Consider the following 13,949-nt stretch of genomic DNA (forward strand, 5'->3'; position numbering starts at 1 on the left):
ATCGATCATCAAAACATTTTTAACTTTTTTGTTAGATCCTGCCAGTTAACCCTTTTCAGTAAATAAGAGTAACATTTTCTTTATTTGTTTTGTACCTGTTGCATGGATGGTGAAAAACAATGGTACATTTATGTGTGTGTTAGATGTCTTTTGCTTCTTCTTCTGTTATCAAATGTATCTCTACTTGGTTGGGCCTTGAAAAATTTCAGGATGAAGAAACCATGCTCAAGGGATTTTTTTGTTCAGTGTCAGAGCTCACCTACCCACCACAGAGCCACACATGGATAACCACTATCTGCCAACCAGTAAATGTGCACAGAAATGGAAAACACCTGGGTTACCCCAGATGTTATACCGGTACTACAGCAAGCCTTGAGCCCTGTTCCTAGGCCATGGGGAAGGAGACCTACCACAACACTGTTGACCCATGAAGCAACCCCACTAGCTGATTAATCCTGGCTGGGCCATTCAAGACTGCCTATCTTGGCAAAGTAGTGTAGGACTACCAGGATCCATGTCTAGATATCCATGGGTTGCACTGCATGGCAGACACTGTGGCAGGATGTTGGATCCCGGTGATGGTGGTCTCTAAGATGGGACAGTAAAAAGCCTAGAAGAAAAGCAGAGAAAAAGAGAAAGAATCCAAAGGGCCATACTTACTGGGAAATCCTCCCCCACCATGAATAGATGCCACATGTGGAGGGGGGGGGCTTGCAAGAGTGAGGTGGTATTTGGTGAATGTGTTAATGGGATGGCCTTTGTTAAATATCACATATGTTTTAAGTTGAGGACTGACTATATTTCCTTTGACACAATTATGTTAGCAATTAATAAATACAGTGAAATATGCGCTAGAACATTTAAATTGAATGGACACCAGCAGACTACCAAAAATATTATACAGATACAAAATAAGTGGAAAAAGAAGAATCAGAAGACCAAGAAAGAGATGGCATGAGACCAGAACAAGCCACTTGGCCTAAATTCCATGTTAGGAAGAAGAAGAAGAAATATGCATATCATTTTAATTAAGAAGTACTTTCTTTGTTTGCTGTGATAGTTTTCGGTTACTGCTTTATCCAGGCTGAAATTATTACCACCTAGATAATGGGAATACATTTCATTATGTTAAGACAGGGGTTTCAGAATTTGTGAAATAACTTACACTGACAAAAGAAAAAAAAAAACGAGCTAAGTGGCAAAGCAATGTCTTTGACATGTCATAAGTTTTGAATGTTTGACCCATGGCAGTTCCCTCTATCTGTTTGTAGATTTTGTTCTTCCAAAAAAAATAACCAGAGTTGATGGCAAAGGAAAAGAGCTCTTAAGATATCAGATGGAAAAACATTTTTTAAGAGTGTTAAGGTGTGGTGTCAATTAGGGGAATATTGGTGAACAATGAGATGTTGTCAAAGACAGACCAATATGTCTGTATTATTTAAAGTAAGATTTTCAATTGAGTTTTTAAAGTGGGTAGAGTTTTTTACATGAGATGCGGTAAGACCAGTGAAGGAGGTCAAAGAGTTAGCTAGCTGCTTTGACAGTTTGTAGCAAGGAGCATTGTTGGCATCTATAGGTCTTAGGGGAGAATTAGGTTTGTGGATTTTAGGTAAACCGTCTTGGAAGAACAAAATCTACAAACAGATAGAGGGAACTGCCATGGGTTCCCCCCCCCCTGCCAATTTTTACATGGAAAATTTTGAAAAACAAGCCATAGCCTCTTCTCCTCTAAAACCTTCTATCTGGCTAAGATATGTAGATGATCTCTATTTGGCCTCATGGCCGAGACACATTAGATTCCTTCCTCAGTCACCACAATAGTCTACATCCAAGAATCCAGTGTACGATAGAAAAGGAAAATAACAATAGTTTACCCTTCTTAGACACCTTAGTAACACGCCTTCCTAATGGTAGCCTTTCTTTTTCTGTATATAGAAAACCTACTCATACGGGCAGATACATTCACAAACTCTCCCACCACCACCCCTCTCAGCAATATGGCATTATTAAAACTCTTACCAATAGAGCCCACAATCTTTGTTCCAGTGAAACTGCCCTTTCAACTGAACTCAAACACATACACACCTTCCTTCCTTTCCAGTGGCTACAGTATTAAAAAAATAATCAAGTCCTTCCCCATTCTCCGACCATCTCTTCAGAAATGCCATCACCATACCTTACATCCATGGTAATCAGAAAAAATAGCCAGATCATTAAAAAAGTACAACCTCCATACAGCTTTTAAGCCCCACCGTAAACTTGCTACCCTTATCCGTTCCACCAAAGACCAGTTCCCTCCTCTCTCAGTGCCTGGAGTATATAGAGTACCTTGTGCCTGTAAACTGGCTTACTTCGGACAGACAGGCAGATCAGCAACCATCCGGTTAGAAGAGCACAAGACATACATCTGCAATCACGATTATGGTCAATCTGGCCTTGCAGACCATGTTTTGGATACAATCCACAGGATCTCTCGGAAAAAACCCACCATGCTCCATCATAGTAAATTCAAAAAAGAAAGACTATTCTTTGAATCTGCATCTGCACTCAGAAATCAACCAAATTTAAAACAAATATAGTTGCATTAAACTTCCCAAAATTTGGGAAACATTAATTATCAGAGATCCCTCTTTACATCCTAGGCCACCTGCAAATGCCCATAGAGGGTTCACCACCTAGATAGGACTTTAGTTTCACTCGCTATTGTATTATATTTGTGTGTGTGTGTTGTTACAAAAAGTTTTTTTGTAATCCCTGAAGATGTCTCTGTGATAGAGACGAAATATTGGAAGTATTAAAATTAATTTTAATCCTTTCTCAGTGCTGTTAATATTCCATTAAACCTCCAACATGAATTCTTCACAGTACTTAAGCCTCAACACATGGATTCTAATCAACAACAAATTCTTCAAATTCAAGAATTGCAACAAAGTATTCTGATATTGGTTCACCATATGCATGGGAACTTGTGGAAATCCTAGGCTCATCTTCAGTGGATGACATAGCAGCAGGGGTGGGCATCTTTAAAAATTTGTACATTATGTCTATCTTAGTCTGCACAGTTGGGCTTTTAATTTCTGCATAAATTTCTCTGCAGCAAGCAGAGAAATTTATGTAGATTAGTCAGAATGATGCAAGCTGACTATTCTTCTAAATCTCTCTCCACATTGGCGACCATTTCTTCAAACAACAAAATTGCCTTATTAACAGAGATGCCTCTGACAATTTTTTTCGCTGCAAATGTTTTTGGGGTTCAGCTTCTACTTTGTTCTTATGCAATTTTTTGTGCTTCTAGCTCTATACATCTTCATTTGAGAGTTCTTCTACTAACTGTTCTACTTCTTCACTATCTACTTCCAACTCTTTAGCTAGCAGCACCATCTTTTGTAAGGTACGTCTGGTTGAATCCTGTGAATATCTTCTTGAACTCATCTGTCCCTTAGGACAGGTGGAGTCACCTGATTAGGAGTAATGACAAAGTAATGCAGCTGGTCACTCCTCTGGTGCATTCCCTAAGGACAAGTATTTATGGCTATAGATCTGTGTTTCACGGGGGCCAGTTTGCCTGTTCTGAGGGATTTGACAAAGACAAGCCTTACAAGAGTTTGACAAGCTAATGCTGCTAGTTAAACATTTGGCATTTGGAAGAGGCTGCTGTACCTCCATTCACACACTTCGCTATGACTTCACTCTCCATACCACATATACATTTTGTTTTTAATGGGAAGCCTATCCATGAGACGTTGTTCAGTCTATAATACACTAATATACAGTGAATGGGCATTTTAGATTGCAAGACATTATATTTCTTCCCAAAATCTGTGGGGTTTTCTTTCTCTCTCAATAGCAGCAAATACCCTGAACAAAAGAATTCTTAAATAAATGCTTTGAAGGCATTGATAATGCTAGTACATGGGTTGCAGGATCAAGTGGTATTATCCCTTTATCACATTCACTTGAATGTGATAAAGGGATAACCTTTCATGGGAGTGACTATATTTGCATGTTATTAGCAATAAGGATGTTACTAATCTGATAGCTGTTTTGACTGTTGGTTCTCATCAGAGCAAGGGGGAAAACCTTGAATACCTTTGTACATGACATTTGAAAGTTACATATTTTCTTAAATGAACTTTCAATACAGGCTCTCAAACTTGGTTGTTTTTAAGGCAAGTATTGATTTATCACTCGACTTTAAAACAATGGTATCCATCTATTATCCTTTCTTGGTGTTTAATGAAAACCAGTAGCTTGAAACAGCTGTGAAATTCCTAATTAAAAGCATTAATATAAGACAAAGAATAGGTTTGTGTACAAGTTTTAAATGTTTAAAGTGAAATAGTCTTATGCCAAAGGTTGTATTCTCAGAAGAAGCATTTGCTAACATTTCAAAACTTTTAAATGTCCACAGCAAGCTTTTTTTTTGCCTTGTAGCTAAAAAAACAATAATGGCTATTTATGCTTTTTTTTGTAGATTTAAATAAATATCCATATTATTTATTATATGTGTGCTACTTTAATTGTGATATCTTTTTCAGTAATGGTTAGTTTTTCATCCTAAATATTTATTATTTGATTAACTAAATGGAATCTCAGGACTTATCTTAGAAGTCCCCTTTCACATCACATATCCTTATCATATCTTCTCTTAAATTCATCGACTATCCAGTACCTGCCACTATTGCTGATGTGCATTCCAGTTTCCAAGAGAAAATTGTCCTTACATCCTAGATAATTGATATATTGTTTAGTTTGTATACAGTTTTTTATCAGTATAGTTGTAGTATGTATGGATGTTCAAAATTAAACACAAATGATATTAAAAATCCGTATTTATTTTATATGTGTGCTACTTCTTCCTTTGTATCTTTTTTTTCCTTTAAGTAATCATTACAGTTTTTCATTCTAAACAGGATGAAACTTATTATTACAATCATTTTAATAAGCTATTATTAAACTTTTCAAAATAACCAAATACCAATTGTATAAAATAGAAGCTCTCTTTTAACTATTCGTATTTATTTCCTCTGTTCTTCTCTTGGAAAGAACCATTCTTCGCCATTATTTTCTAAAAAAAAAAAAAATGTACATACAATCCAGTCTTTTAGTAATCATCAATCATCAGATTGTTTACTGGTGAACTATAACTTTAGCAGCCTCTTATGTATGGGACTACTATAAAAAGGATTCAATATTATAAACACGGTATGATGAGCTGTGTATGTGATAAAAGGACCTCCCAGATGACTCCATGAGGTCTTGGGGTGGTAATAATAATAATATATGTATAGTGAATTTGTCTGAACAAAAATTGCTCATTTGTTAATATTTCAAGTAGGTGAAACCAAAACAGTCACGACAAAAAGATCGCTTGTTAGATAAATTACCTATATGAATGCCGTCTAAGTACATGTGATCAACTTGTCAGAAAATTCTAACTCTAGCTTACACACATATATTTTGTACTGAGTTATAACTTTTTTTGTGTGATTTTATTATCATTAAAGATAATAACTTGTAATTTTTATTGTTTTATTTGAATTGTGAAATAGAAATGAAACGAAAATTTGCGCATTAGTTGTAAAATATTGATATCATAAATAATACTTAAAAATTAGTTGGACTGCTACTAACAGTTACCGTTATTTTCCCCTTTTTATTTTTAAAATCCTGAGTTCCCACGTCACTTTAACCCGACATTAAGGATCTGTTACCATTGCAAATATAGGCCGTTCATCTATCGCACTGATCTGTTGCAGAAGCGTTGTTGTAATGGTTATACTACAGTATTAATGGGGGGGGGGGTAAAAAAAAAAGAAGAAAATCTACTGATTTTATGGTTACAAAACTGTGCTCGACTTTGTAATAGTTCATTACTGAAAAATCTTATTTGTGTGTGCCACAAAGAAATAGATTTTATACAGTATTTCCTATTATAAATGGGGAATCACGTGATTTTACGTCATCAGGCTTCCGAGTGTTGGGAGGTCAGGGTAGCAAACATTTACCCAGACGTTTCACTTGACTAAACCAGGAGTAGTTTATCCATATCACCAAAGGAGTAGGAAGAGTTGAGTTCAGGTAGATAACATCGAATACGGTGCAAAGTTTTTGAAGAATGTTGCTTATTTCTTCTTCTTTGCTGCATATGTAAATATTGAATTCTTTGGACTACGAAAATATACATTGTAAAAAATATACCCAGTATAAAGACACAGGAGAAATATAATACAAAGTAACTTTGAACAACAACTGCCTGCTGTTTTCAACTTAATGACAAATGCAGGTCTGTCTGTTTTATTGTATTTATGTAATATATTGTTTGTTTATATTGGCTTAAATTATATTCTGATTATTCCCTAAATTATAAATATCTGTATGTAGCAAACCAACGGTAACAGTGTTTTACATTAAGCTATCGATGCAAGTGTCCTCTGTAGTCGTGGTTTCCGAGTTTTATAAGTACGTGGTGGTGGTAGAGGTTAGCAGCCATTTAAAACTACCTTTGAATAAAGGAGAATAGTATTGATAGGCAAGTGTAGTTTTACGCACTCTATTATTAGCTACGAAGTATTTTCTGCTTTGTTTTGAATTGGTAGCGTATCCATGCTTTGGGTAATATGATAATGATTTTTTGTAATTATATTTTGTTTAGAGCTTTTACTGGGTCACTGTAAATGGCATTCAACTTTTGTTTATATTGTAATAGAAAATAACAGCGGAAATGTTTATTTCGGGAGTTGTTCAATATTATTAATTGTTATATACGTGTTTTTTGGTAATGAATATGTGCATTATAAATTTCATAATAGACTGATAGTTGAAACCGAATAAATGCATCGTTTTCATGTCTGTATGAGTGCTGCGTTGACATCCAGAATGTCACCTAATTTGTCGAGATGTGGATCCTATGTTTGTGTACATATTTATTGTATTGGTTTTATTGCATGCATAAAACGCGTTTTAAATTATGAAAGTTGAGCCCGAAAATTTTGTAACAAGAACTATAGTGCATAAAGCTAGAAGTATTACTAACTAGTTTATATCAAAATACTTGCAGTGATTTGAAATTGTACAATAAATCTTCATTACATCGGTATTCCATTTTTTGTTTGTGCATATCAACAAACCATATGTATATTACTTGTGTTATTCACTGCTGTCTGTGAAATGTTTCCCTACTAGCTGAAATAAGGCCTTCCTAGTTCTCTTGATAAACCAACAGATCTGCTGAAGATAGAAACATCATTCCATCCAAATATAAGTACTGATCTGAATAGCATCAGAAGATGCATCTATAAACAAGGTGGTCATGATCACTTTTTTCCTATTGTAGGCAATAGTGCCTACAATAGCAAAAAAGTGATCATGCAGTCTTATTCAGCCAAATGTGGAATTTTCTCTCAAGAAAAGGTTTATGTTGAACTATAAAGTTGATAATTATGACAGACTTAAGAGGCAGCTTGGAGTAATGTGGAGAGTGGTCAGGGATAGTTTCAGAGAAGCAGTATCAGGCTGCTTACCTACATTAAAGAGGATAAACCAAGTGGAGTTAAGTGGATATTGATCAAGAGTAGTTGAAAAAAGAAATTGTAGAAGGATATATATAAAATCGTGATCAATTAGCATGCTTATGAGTAATACAAAGTGCAGGCAAGAAGAGTGACTAGTATAGTAAACAAAGTTAAATCAGATTATGGGAGAATTAACTAAGCAGGCCAAAGTAAATCCAAAAGAGTTTTTGTTATACAGAAAGTAAGAGAAAGAATGGTTATGGAAGGATAACTTTGCCAAGTGCTGAGGATAAGAAAGTGATAAAACAGAAGAAATAGTTGAGCCACTTAGCAATCACTTTACAGAGGTGTATCATCTAGGTGGAAACTGCAGTAACTGATATGACAGACTGACTGAAAATTGAGGTAGATAAAATGAAGGTGTTTAGCACATTGAAAAATAATGTAAATATGGCAGTGGGACTAGACAGCACATCAGCCTTTGTGCTACGAAAATTTGCAAGAGAACTGTCAATGCTTCAGATGAAATTCTTTAATTTAAGTTCTTGTTCTATCAAGATTCTGAGGGAGTTGAAAGAGCATAAGATAGTTCCATTACATAAAGGCAGCCCCAAGTCAGAAGTAGTAAATTACAGACCACTTAGTATCTCTGGAGTAGGGATTAAAGTTTTGAAAAAGTTGATTAATGATAAAAATCAGGAATGAGTGGATAGGAATATAATGCTCCATTAGTGAGTAGCACTTCTTTGTAAAAGAGTCCTGCCTTAGTAATTTATTCACATTTTATAATACTCACAGCAGAAATGGATGAAGGAAATGGTTATACCACAATACTGCTGAACATTGTAAAGGCATTTGACAGAATACCACATGAAAAACTATTACATAAGTTGGAGGAAATGGATATGAAGCCGATGGCTTATGGACAGAAGTATATGGTATAGTGGAATCAAAGTGAATGAGGATGACTAGTGGAGTGTCTCAGGACTGTACTAGTGCCACTGCTCTTTAATTTGTATATCAGTGATATAGGAAATGATTTAACAGGAGGATATTTAGTTTATGATGAAGTAAAACTGGGTAGGGCAAAAGCTTATAAAGGTGATGTAGATATCCTGTGGATGATTTAAATAAATTGACATTGTTGGCAAGAGATAATGGTTGTCAATTTAATGTTGCAAAATATAAGGTTCTGCACTTTGAGTTGAAAATATTACATACTTTATTATTTTGATGGTACTGGATTGCAGGAAATTGATATGGGTGGTGGTGGATCAGAGATTTGAAGTGCAGAGGGCACACTTCAAAAGCTGGCAAAATAGCTGAAAGAATTATCTGAATGTTAAAGAATACATTGACAAGTAAAGATCAGAAGGTGATTGTCTCCCTTTATAAAGTTGTCATTTGGCTGCATCATGATTACTGTGCACAGATTTGGTCACCTGGTTTCTTGTGTATCAGGAGTTGGCAGAAAGGATTTAGTGACCAGGCTGGTGATGATAGGTTTGCAGAATGCTCTATATGAAAATAGATGAAATGTATATGGGTTGTAGTGCTTAGTTTACAGGCAGAGGAGAGGGGGACATGATACAAACTTATTACTAAAGAGATTATATGAGATTGACACAAATGAAATTTTTAGTACATGAGTAGGGATAGAACAAGAGGTTACCCTTGGAATGTGCAGACTATAATTTTGCTTGGAGAGTGGTGAATGAGTGGAATGTATTGACAGGTAGTTGAATGGTCCAACAATGAATGAGTTTAAATAGAAGTCTGATCTTTATTGTGTGAAATGGTTAGTGTGAGCCTTCCACTATGAGTCATTTGACTGCATGGAGATGCTCTAATAATAAAGCTGACTGGCATAATATTTGCCAGTCAGTTTAATCAATTTTATGTTTTTTGATATTGGGGTGGATGATTAGGAAAATTTCGGTTCATATTACATATTGTGTTTATAATTTAAATGCTTAAAAATAATCGTTCTTTGATTTATGATTGAATTAAACAGATCTGAGGTTGCTGATCATTATGGAAAATAAAGTCAATTTTTTTAAGACAATCTTTTATAAACTCAAGAAGCTATACAAGCCCATCCAGGAGCAAGCTTTATTACAAACACTCATGCTCCTGGATGTTTGTTTTGTTATAGGAATAGAAATTTGATTTGCTATAGAAATGAACTTGTTTTAAGTAAATCCAAAAGTTCTATAGACTTACCATGGCATGACATGAGAAGTCATTTTCTCTCCTAATTCATGTAATGGGGAAGAAAAAAAAAAAAAAATTTTTTTCTTTCTGTTTACAGAAGACATGCATCAGTAATTTAGTATGAGATGCAAGTCGTTATGGGGGCCTCAACTTTGAAGACAGGTGGAGGAAAGATCATGTGGCATGAAGGAAATGGAATTTATACACTAACTGAGACATAATTACTTTAAGCAGAATGTGTAGATGGGAGTTGAGGTATGGGAGACTTTGATCTTGTTATAGGATCAGAAGACCTGTCCATTACTAAGATGGCTGGCTACATTACCTCCAGTTGGAGAAAGTAATCATATGGTCTTCATTTGTGAGGTAGTGAAATGTGTAAATTCCAGTTAAGAAGGGGTATATGTGGAACTGCAAAGCAGGTAATTATGTTACACTTAGGAGGCAGCTTGAAGCATGAAGATCTGCAAGGGAAGAATGTTCACAGCATGGGGATGGTCAGGAAGAAGCTGTATTATAGTACTGATGGTAAAGTAGATAGGAGCTGCAAAAAAAAAAAAAAAAGTATTGTGGAGAGTATATAAAGAGACCAGCTTAACTCACGAACAGTACCAGGATCAGGCAAGAAATGTGACCAGTATGGTAAGAAAGGCAAAATCAGATTATGATAAGAAATTAGCTGAACAGATGAAAGGAAATACCAAAGAGTTCTTGTTATGTGGCAAGTAGGAGGAAGAATGACCATGGAAGGATCACTTTAATGAGTGTAGATGGTACAGAGGTAACAGGAGATGAAATTGTTGAGCTACTGAGTGATCATTTTGCAAGGGCATATCAACCCACTGAAGATATTGTTTTATCATTATTACTACACGACACCTCCAAGGACCACAAACACTAATCGAGAGAGAGCACATACTCTACAATGTTATCCACCAATTAAAGTGAACTGCCACTCCCATCATCGTCATCTGCTGTCTGCCACCACCACTGTTATTTTTTGTCTGTTAATTCTGTGTGTTCTCAAGGCCAATTTGTCTGTATCCAGGATGAAAAATCCAAGTTTCCAGGAGAAAAAAATTGCTATCTCCGTATGAGATTGACCAATTCACCTTCAATCTAAAAAAGCCATATAAAGATTCCTCTTGTCATGACAAGAATCAAACTTAGGACTTTTCCAATCCAAGGCACAATGAACCATCATTCTTCCAATTGCATCACTGAATGTCAAAAAAAAGTTCCTCCATTTGGCTACTAGACTTGAACTTATATCTATCTTCAGGTGGTCTAGTGTAGAAGATATAAGCGTCACTTCCACTAAGCTACACAAGTGTTGCAGAAGAACAACAATTATTTAAAAATATTTAGCAGCTGTCAAAATCAACAATTTATTCAGAATTTTATTATTTTACACTTGCCAAGTAATTAAAAATTACATCTTCCCATGCTGGGAATCGAACTCTGGCCTCCTGGGTGAGAGCCAGATATCCTAACCACAAGACCACATGGGACTACAAATGATGTGACAGGCACTGATGTCAGAACAGAGGTTGTTGAATTTGAGATACTTAGGTTATTGCAGAATCTGAATGCAAATACAATTATGGGATTGGATGGAATATCAGCTGGTGTTTTATAGGAATGTGCAGAGGAGCTGATGATACCTTTGACTAGGCTGTTTAAGTCTCGGCTCTGGCAGAGTGCCAAGAGAATAGGAGGGCAAAATAATTCCATTGCATAAAGAAAAGATCTACGTCTGTGATAGCAAATTATAGACCAATTAGTATGTCAAGAGTGGTGGTAAAAGTACTGGAAAAGAAGCGATTCAGGGATAGGTGAATAATACGATACTCTGTGAGGGGGGGGGTAGCATAGCTTTGTGAAGGGTTAGTCCTGCCTTACTAATCTACTAATTTTTATAATTATTATTATTACGTGACACAAGTAGTCCAAAGACTCATCAAGGGAGAGCACCTACTCCACAGTTCTCAATCTCTACTACTCAGTCCACCGACTACAGTGAACCTCAACTACCATCATCATCTACTGTCCATCACCACCACTAGTATTTTCACAGACAATCACAAACACCCATGCCCACAGTGCGATTTGAACCTGCAGCCTTTTGCCTGGAGAGCAGATATGCTAACCACTTGGCCAACCAGGCCAGCAATAATAGTGACAACTGAGTCAGATAAAGGGAATGGCTATACAGTAATGCTGGATTTTGCAAAGCCGTTTGACAGGATACCACATGAAACTCTGTTACCCAAACTGCAACAAATGTGGATTCATAAGAAACTGGTGATGTGGATAGTGGTATATGGAGGTGTAGAATTCAGAAGGCAGGTGACTAGTGGTGTGTGCTACAGGGCTCTGTGCTTGGTCCACTACTGTTTAATATGTACATAAATAATATAGGAAATAAAGGAGATATTCAGTTGTTTGCTAATGATGCAAAGTTGAGGTTAATCTAAGTGATATAGAGAGCTTACAGGATGATTTAGTCTATGGCAAAACATAATGGATGTCAGTTTAATGCAGAAAAGTGTCGAGTTATGCATTTTGGGATACAATGATTACTATCTTTGTATGGCATTGAGGGAACTGTACTCCAGGAAATTCGTGAAGTCTGGGGTTTGGGGATAGTAGCAGATAGACTGAAGTTTAGAGGACATATTGCTAAATTATTAGCCAGGATAGCTCATAGCATTACTTGGTTATTGAAGAATACATTAATGAGCAAAAATGTGGGAGTTATCATTACTCTTAATAAAGCCTTGATATAACCACATCTGAATTACTATACTGAGGTCTGGTCACCTGGGTTTCTTGGGGGATGAGGAAATTTTGGAGACGATCCAGATGTGAGTGGGGTTTGTATGTGGAATGTTCTCTATGAGAATAGATTGAGGGTTTGTGGATTGCAAAAGTTGGTTGATAGGCAAAAAGTAATGTGAGATGTGATAGAAACATTTAAGTTACTTAAAGAATTTTATAAGATTGATGCAGGGAAAATGTTTTAGTACTTGGCTAGAAGGGGAAGAACAAGGTCATCTCTGGAAATTGGGTAAGAGTGTGATTAACAAGGGCATGATTACTTTTTTGTCTGTGAATGGTTTCAAGGAGAGGTGTGACAGATATTGTTTTGATAGTTTGGGTTTCTCATGATGAGTCTTAAGACTCTATGGAGATGACCATGCAAGAGTAATAATAATAACCTGGTCACCTTTAATGTTACAAAAACAGTATTGCTTCATTCATGCAAAAATTCTCCTCTTCATGTTATACAAATCACCATACAGGATCAGATTTACTGTTTCTCTCCCCTTCCCATTTCAATTACATTTGCCTAAAAATTCTTAAGGTTGTGTAGAGGAGTGCATATTTATTAATCAGTGATCTCTCTCTCTCTCTCTGATTAGTTCAGCCACTGTTTTAGTCTATTTCAGCTGTCCTCTTCTACAGGTCAATCCATTGGCATCCTTACTAAACTGACATCCATCATTTCTCTTCTTTCCATTAAATCTACTAAAACTCAAGAAGTAGCTACCCAACATCCGTTTTCAAGTTCTACTTCAGTCTTATCAAACCTGCTTCTGTTCTTCCATTCTCGCTGCTTTTGTTTTCCTGAATAGTCTTTTCTACCAAAGTGCTCTCCAACAACTAAAACCTCCTGTTCTATTTAAAAAAAAAGAAAAAAGAAACTTTTATATCAATGAGTTCTTTCTTTCTTAACTCATGCACAGCACCAGTATTCTGTATGTTCTTCAAACTCTTGTGTGTGAAATTTATAATCATCAGTCTCGGTATAGGATATTATAATAGTACTACATGAAAAAAAAAGTTACATCATTACTAACTTCCTATCTGCAATTTTACTCCATATTAATCTTATCTGTCAAGACTTCAGTTGTCATCTGTTATATTTGTCTTATGAGGCACTTGTATTGTATCAAGCCTGAGATCTAGATCTTCCTGTTATCCAAGCAAAAAAAAAAAAAAAAAAAAATTGTGTTGCTAACTTTTCTTCTCCCATTCTGTTTGAAGCTCTGCTAAAACATCTTGAAGCAAACAATTTCAATTTCTTTCCTAATATCCACAGCATCAATGGCAAAATTAAAATCTGAGAAACATTAGTAAAGTGAACTAATTTCTCTCTGATTCCATATAAATTAATTGTTGATTTCCTGCCTTATCAGTTTTGCTAATTCTGTTGCC

General features: G+C 35.8%; 1 protein-coding gene across 3 annotated transcripts in view; it reads left to right on the plus strand.

Annotated features, from left to right (window-relative positions):
* LOC150108083 (protein Gawky-like) overlaps positions 1-13,949 on the plus strand; it is a 328,768-nt gene that overhangs the window by 32,713 nt on the left and 282,106 nt on the right. For 2 of the 3 annotated variants that reach the window (XM_090390595.1, XM_090390598.1), the window contains exon 1: positions 6,165-6,286. The exons of the other annotated variant lie outside the window; for it this stretch is intronic. In XM_090390595.1, coding sequence (XP_090246721.1) covers positions 6,274-6,286 — 13 coding nt within the window. In that variant the 5' untranslated portion in view covers positions 6,165-6,273. Of the gene's footprint in view, positions 1-6,164; positions 6,287-13,949 lie in introns of those variants that run through there. 3 annotated transcript variants of the gene reach the window in all.

The sequence above is a fragment of the Typopeltis vanoorti genome, chromosome 3, assembly GCF_054136105.1.
Source record: "Typopeltis vanoorti isolate ZY-2024b chromosome 3, IOZ_Tvanoo_1.0, whole genome shotgun sequence".
Classification (NCBI taxonomy): domain Eukaryota; kingdom Metazoa; phylum Arthropoda; class Arachnida; order Uropygi; family Thelyphonidae; genus Typopeltis; species Typopeltis vanoorti.